The sequence below is a fragment of the Melanerpes formicivorus genome, unplaced genomic scaffold (genome assembly GCF_026170545.1).
Source record: "Melanerpes formicivorus ecotype bairdi unplaced genomic scaffold, bMelFor1.0.p_v2 SCAF_96, whole genome shotgun sequence".
Classification (NCBI taxonomy): domain Eukaryota; kingdom Metazoa; phylum Chordata; class Aves; order Piciformes; family Picidae; genus Melanerpes; species Melanerpes formicivorus.
Genome location: NW_027142448.1, coordinates 1,286,436 through 1,293,902, shown reverse-complemented (window position 1 = coordinate 1,293,902; position 7,467 = coordinate 1,286,436). Strand labels below are relative to the sequence as shown.

The 7,467-nt window shown below is 54.1% G+C and overlaps 1 protein-coding gene across 2 annotated transcripts in view; it reads right to left on the bottom strand.

Annotated features, from left to right (window-relative positions):
• Positions 1 to 4,909: 4,909 nt before the first annotated feature.
• The window catches only part of FOXJ2 (forkhead box J2), a 53,094-nt gene continuing 50,536 nt past the window's right edge, over positions 4,910 to 7,467 (bottom strand). For both annotated transcript variants that reach the window (XM_068166027.1, XM_068166026.1), the window contains exon 11: positions 4,910 to 7,388. In XM_068166027.1, coding sequence (XP_068022128.1) covers positions 7,300 to 7,388 — 89 coding nt within the window. In that variant the 3' untranslated portion in view covers positions 4,910 to 7,299. The remainder of the gene's footprint in view (positions 7,389 to 7,467) is intronic.

The window sequence follows — 7,467 nt, the reverse complement described above, 5'->3', positions numbered from 1 at the left end:
GCCTCATCCAGCCTGGCCTTAAACACCCCCAGGGACAGGGCCCCAGCCACCTCCCTGGACAACCCATTCCAGGGCTTCACCACTCTCATGGGGAAGAACTTCCTCCTCACCTCCAGCTTCATTCCATTCCCCCTAGTCCTATCACTGCCTGAGATCCTGAGCAGTCCCTTCCCAGCCTTCCTGTAGCCCCCTTCAGATACTGGAAGGCCACAATGAGGTCACCTGGGAGCCTTCTCTTCTGCAGACTGAACAGCCCCAACTCCTTCAGTCTGTCCTCACAGGAGAGGTGTTCCAGCCCTCTGACCACCCATCCTTGTTCCTTGCCCTTGTGAACCTCACCTGTTATATACACATTGTTTAAAGAAAACTCTACCTCTTCAGTTCCAGACTGGCTCCAAATGACTGCGTGGTGGATTTGCTCCTTACCCTTTCCTTTTTTTTCTCCCTCTCTGTTGGGAGGGAGGAGGGGGGAGCCGGGGAAAGATCCTCAGCCTTGCTCCCATCTGAGCTCTTAACTCCCAGTTAAGGCTCAAACCACCACAATCCCTGAGCCAGCTTCCAGACACACGAAAGGACTCTGGCCGCTGCCCAGGCAAGCCCATCATCACCTGGCTGCTCCAGTGCTGGGACAGTGGGGCCAGGAGTTTGGAGCTAAAAGGCAGGGAAACCAAACACTTGGGATCCATGTCTAGGGCAAGGGACATTGACAAGCCATCAGAAAAATGGTACAAAGCCTCAGTCTCTGGAGACAGCGTCCAGCAGGTGTAAAGGATAGGCACATCTTCAAGGAAGGTAGGATGGGTCACCTGGGAGGATGGATCACCATGGAGGAAGGCATCCAGTACCTGGGGAGCTAGCTGTGGTGGTGGAAGTGCTGGAAGTGCTCTATAGTGCCATAAATGACAATCCTCAGCCAGATGAGGTCATGAGCTACGTGGAGAAAGTGTCTGCAAAGTACACAACACTCATAGGCCAGCTCCTGGGCAAGGACATCCTGGGCCATAAAAGGTGTCCAAGGACAAACAGTGGATGATATGATTAGCGTGCTCCAGCAAGCTCCAGCAGTGTGAGGGAAGTCTGCTTTCTCATGGTCAGGCCTGTGTGTGTGGCCTGCACTTTGGCCACAGCAACCCCATGCAGAGCTACAGGCTGGGGTCAGAGTGGCTGAGAGCTGCCAAACAGAGAGGGACCTGGGGGTGCTGATTGACAGCTGCCTGAACATGAGCCAGCAGTGTGCCCAGGTGGCCAAGAAGGCCAATGGCATCCTGGCCTGCATCAGGAATAGTGTGGCCAGCAGGAGCAGGGAGGTCATTGTGCCCTGTGCTCAGTACTGGTTAGGCCACACCTTGAGTCCTGTGTCCAGTTCTGGGCCCCTCAGTTTAAGAAGGACATTGAGAGACTTGAAGGTGTCCAGAGAAGGGCAACAAGGCTGGGGAGAGGCCTTGAGCACAGCCCTGTGAGGAGAGGCTGAGGGAGCTGGGGTTGCTTAGCCTGGAGAAGAGGAGGCTCAGGGGAGACCTCATTGCTCTCTACAACTACCTGAAGGGAGGTTGTAGCCAGGTGGGGGTTGGTCTCTTCTCCCAGGCAAGCAGCACCAGAACAAGAGGACACAGTCTCAAGCTGTGCCAGGGGAAGTTTAGGCTGGAGGTGAGGAGAAAGTTCTTCCCAGAGAGAGTTGTTAGCCATTGGGATGTGCTGCCCAGGGAGGTGGTGGAGTCCCCATCCCTGGAGGTGTTCAAGAGGGGATTGGATGTGGCACTTGGTGCCATGGTCTAGTCATGAGGTCTGTGGTGACAGGTTGGACTCGATGATCCTCGAGGTCTCTTCCAACCTTGGTGATACTGTGAGACTGTGATACTGTTTGCCATGTACTGATCCAGACTGCTGAGCAGGGTGGAGCTCTGGCACACTTGCAGTGCATTGATGACAGCATCATGGGGGTGACACAGCAGAAGTTGTTGATGAGCAAGGGAAGAAAATGCTTCAGCTCTTTCTGAAGGCTCGTTTTGCTGTGAAGCAGAGTAAGGCCGAGGCACCTGCACATGAGATCCAGTTTCCAGGGACAAGCTGGCGAGACAGGCATTGCCAGACTCCAGGGCATGTTGTTAAGAAGACTGCAGCTCTGTCTTCAGCCAGCAATAAGAAGGAATCCCAGGCTCTCCTGGGGGTGTGGGTCTCTGGAGGATGCATATCCCAGACTGCAGGCTATTTGGGAGCCCTCTCTACCAAGTCACTCAGAAGAACAGTTTTCAATGGGGTCCTGAGCAGCAGCAGGCCTTGGAACAAATCAAGCAGGAAATTGTCCATGCAGTAGCCCTTGGGCCAGTTCAGACAGGACCAGAGGTTACAAATGTGCTCTACACTGCAGCCAGAAGGAATGGTCCCACATGCAGCCTTTGGCAGGAAACATCCAGGGAGACATGAGGGTGACCCCCAGGATTCTGGAGTGGAAGCTAGGAAGGAGCTGAGGCCAACTGCACCCCAACCAAAACAGAGATCCTGGCAGCATATGAAGGAGTCTGAGCTGCCTCAGAGGTGATTGGTACTGAAATACAGCATCACAGTCTCACAGTAGCACTAAGGTTGGAAGAGACCTCGAGGATCATCAAGTCCAACCTGTCACCACAGACCTCATGACTAGACCATGGCACCAAGTGCCACATCCAATCCCCTCTTGAACACCTCCAGGGATGGGGACTCCACCACCTCCCTGGGCAGCACATCCCAATGACAACTCTCAGCTCCTGCTGGCAGCCCAAGTGCCGGTGCTGGGCTGGATGGTCAAGGGAAGAGTCTCCTCTACCCATCGTGTAGCTGATGCCACAGGGAGCAAGTGGATCACACTGGTAACACCATGGGCTCAGACAAGGAGCTTATCCACCTGGGAATCCTAGGAGCCATCACAAACTGGGCAGAAGGCAGAGACTTGGTGATGTCACCAGAGGAAATGGAGGGGACACATGCTGAGGAGGCTCCCCCACACAACCAGCTGCCAGGCAATGAAAAGCAATGTGCCCTGCTCACTGACTGTGGGGAAGCACTGAAGGTGGAGAGCCACTGTGTGGGGTCCCAGATGGGCTGCAGAAGCTGCTGAGGGGGAAGGTGCATTGAGTCAGTTTGCAGAAGTGAGAACCATCCAACTGCCTTTGGATACTGCTGGGTGAGAGAAATGGCCAATGCTCTCTGCACAGACTCCTGGAGGGTGGCAAATGCTCTGTGCAGGTGGCTACAGCAGTGGAAGGAAACCAACTGGCAGCACAGAGTTAAACCCAGCTGGGTAGCTGAACTGGGAGAAGATATTGCTGCTTGGGAGAAGAACTTGGTGGTCAAAGTACATCATGGGGACACCCATGTACCCAAACCTGAGCCCCTGGAGAACATCAACCCCCAGGCAGATCAAGCTGCTAAGATCAGAGTGGCTCAGCAGAACCTGGACTGGCAATGTAAGGGTGAAGTGTCCCTAGCTCAGAGGGCCCACAGTACCTCAGGCCATCAGGGGAGGGATGTGACCTACAGATGGGCTGGAGAGCAAGGGGTGGACTTAACCATGGGCACTACTGCACAGCTTATCCATGGGTGTGAAACATGCTGGGGTCCAACAGGCCAAGTGGTAAAGCCTCTGTGGTGTGGGGGTGAGAGCTGAGATACAAATATGGGGAAGCCTGGCAGAGGGATTACATCACACTGCCACAAACCTGCCCAGGTAAATGCTGTGTGCTCACAATGGTAGAAGCAGCCACTGGATGGCTGGGAACATAACCAGTGCCCTATGCCCAGAGCACCACCCTGGGCCTTGAAAGACAAGTCCTGTGGGGACATGGCAGCCCAGAAAGAACTGAGTCAGATAATAGGACTCCTGTGCAAACCACATCCCCTGTCATGCACCAGCTGCTGGGGAGGTCAAACCTTGCAACAGTCTACTAAAAACCATCCTGAAAGCAATGGGAGGGACCTTTGAAACTGGGATTCACATCTAGCACAAGCCACTTGGCTGGTTAACACCAGGGGATCTACTAATCAAGCTGGCCCTGCTCCATCCAAACTTTAGAATGGGATAGAGTTCCTGTGGCACACATGAAAGGGAAAAAGGTCTGGGTTACTCCTGCTTCAGCTAAAGCCAAACCCACCTGTGGGGTTGGTTTTGCCCAGGGACCTGGGTGCACAAGGGAGGATGAAGCAGCCTGTTGTGTGCCACAAGGTGATCTCCCTTTGGGTGAGCAGACAGTAGATGATGTCTGATGTTCGTCGTTGCTGAGCGTGCCGTAGATGTTACAGAGTAAGGGGTGGACAGTGTCTGTTGGTTGCAGCTGCCTGACCCCACTACAAGGGCCAAGGGGATGGGGCTGCCTGGCCCCAGCAGCGGCCGAGCGCTGCACTGCCGGCTGGGTTGTGCATTCTACACCACGCTCCCTGCATGACAGGAAGGGGCTGGCTCATGGCACTTGAAGTATGTTCTACAGTTTGCAAGTTTCCTGTTGCAGTGTTCTGTGTTTTCCCCTTGGCTGCCAGGCAGGGCTGGGGCCCTTTCTGTTGGTTTTGGTTCTCCCAGTTTGCATCTTGGCCTTTCCCCTGGCTGCCGCACACACTGTTTGTTTGCTCTTTCCTTCTGTGCAGTCTGACCTCCCTGCAGTAAAGCTAGACAATTGTCCTTACCCCAGGCCCCCTTTTTCCCTTCACTTTACAGGGAGGGGAGAAAGCCTGGCCTTCCCCTCAACCCTCAACATCCTCCCATCTGTGGGGGAGGGGAGGGTTTGTGAGAGGGGCTGTGTGAACCCAGGACACGCAGAGAGGTGCGGGCTGCTCGTTTCGTGATGCCCAGGCCTCCATCCTGTGCCTGAAGCAGGCAGTGGGGCCAGAGCCCCTGCGAGGGGCGCCGCCGAGGAAAGAATGCAGAGTGGCAGCAGGAGAGTTAAACCATAACCATTCACTTTTCCTTTTTATTAAGAAAGCATGCACAAAAATAAACTGGTGAAACCATGCCCTGCTCTCCCTGACCACTGACACACAGCACAGGGCGGCCTCTCCACGACTCCCTCGCTGGGACAGGCTGCCATCCCTCCCCTCCCTGCAGAGCTCCACAACACCCACCCCATGCCTTCCAACACACTAACGAGGGGCAGAGGAACGAGGCTAATTTGCACACCGACCTGCATGTATTTACATACGCAAATGAGGCGCAACTTAATATTCAAATGAGGCAAATATGCAAATGAGGAGCACTTGGATACGCAGAAGGAGACATCTTGGTTGGTTTTGTTCCTGGTGGTGTTTTCAGGCTTCTGCAGGGCCAGCTCTACCATCCTCTGTAAAGCACTACCTGGCACCTACCAGAGGCTGTCTCTCACCGGTGTCCCTGGCGGCACGTTCCACGGAACGCTGTCACGCGTGCTTCCGAGCTGTAGCGCTCCCATCCTGAGGCAGCAGAGAGAGCAGCTGACTCCCTGTTCAAGTTGTCTGGGATTCCTCCTTTCTCTTGGAAACACTCAGTGATGAACTTTCCCCCCTCCCCCCTCAAACACACGCTTAAAAAAGAAACAAAACAGAACAAACAAAAACCCAACAAAACAAAACTGCCTGTCCCCTCCCCGCAGCACGGCCAGGCTGTCCTCTTCCCTGACAAAGGTCCAACTGCTGCGCCCCTGCAGCACAGGAACGTGCCAGGCTAGCTCCCCACCTGGCAGCAGCCACAAGAGGTATTACTACTGCCCTGCCCCGAGCCTGTCAAGCGACCATGATGGTTTCAGCTCATCTCGGTTCCCTTCACTGGCAGACAGGGAACAAGGGCTGGGGGAGGATTCACAAAACACCAAGAGGGATCTCAAGAGGTTTGGCAGAATGGGCCCATACCAGAAAAAAGGGGAACACAGGACACAGCTTTGGGGATGGAGTCTCAACACTCTCTCTAGTTCCTGGCACCTTCTCCGCCCTCCTGATTCGCAAGTGCTGACAACCCTTATTCCTCAGGACCTACACTGCATTCCATCAGCTCCCCAGCCACGCTGCAAGGGGAGACCCATCCTCCTCCCTTTTATACTGACCTCTGTCTGCTTGGTTTGAAACAGTTGCCCCACTTTGTCCTCTCTCTTCTAATGTACCTCTTACAAAACCCTCTCGTGAGAGCCTCCCAGTTATTTGACCAGAGCTCCTCTACTCCACCTCCCCTCTGAGCAGCAGCTTTCTCTCCCCACCATTAGCTTATTCCCCACATGGGAACCACTGACTGAGAACTTGCACCCAAGCCACAAGGCTCCTGGGGTTGGCCACTCTCCAACTGCAGGCAAGGACAGTCTCCAAAGAAACGCAAGGGGCTGGCAACTGAACAAATACTGATGGAAGGAAACTTCCCAATTTGCATGTGCAAGTAAGAGCCTCATGAGACATTCTGAAGAAGGGTCTGAAGAGGTGTGGGGTGAAATTAAAAGCTCTGGGGACTGGCATTTGCTGAACCACGTGCCACCCCTGACTGCTGCTTCGTCTGACAGCTGTGGATGTTTCACTTGGAGACTGCAAAAGGCAGTGCACAGAACAGGGCAGAACTGCCTCATGCTCTCAGTCCTCATGGGTGACACAGCACTCCCAAACTCAACTTTTCTGCTGAAATGTCCTCTCTGCTACCTTCTCCTTTCTCCAAACTAAGGTTTGCCCTCCCAGCTCAGCTCAGCTCTCCCTGCCTTAGGGATGACCCCTTCCTTTTGGACTTGGGAACGCTACTTTTCCTCCCGGTGCCAGAAAGTTCACAGAGCTAAGATGCGCTCCAGTGTCCCTTTAGCCCCCTGACCTTCACGACATTTATGAGACAACAAAACTAGAGGCTGCCAGGGCTCACTAGGCTCTCTCACTCCGGTAGCCAACCTGGCAGGTTTGCTGGCCACCTTGAAGGGAAAGAGGGATTGTTAAACGGGAAACAACGGAGGCAGGAAAGATGCACTCGAGGACTCAGCCTTGCAAGGTCTTTTCACGGCACCGCGGAGCCATCTTTCTGCCCTCCACACGACATGAAAGAAGCCATTCTGATGCATCCGAGGCCACCAGAGGAGGGGGAGGGCTGTGCTCAATTATTGGTAATAATAATAACAATAATAATAATAACCAAAAGGAAAAGAAGAAAAAAAACAGGAGGCAAGGAAGGATTATCTTCGGCAGCATCTTGCGGTGGCTTCTCTGGCGGAGATAAAGAATATAGATCTATACACAGGTGAGGCAGGGAGGCCGGGGAGGGTGGTGCTGGCACCGCGGGCCCCCTGTCCCCCTCCCCTCCCTCGTCCTTCACAAAGGACGGGCTATCGAGTCTGTAATTTGCTAGGTGATTAAGTCCCAGTCGAAATCATCAGGGATTTCCTCATTGGCACCTGGAGGAGGCCCTGGAGGCCGAGGAACCAGATGGTGAGCTGGGCCGAGAAAGAAGAGAAGGGAAAGAGAGCAGTTAGAATGAAGAGTCAGCTCTTCTGTGGTGGGCAAAAGCAAGCA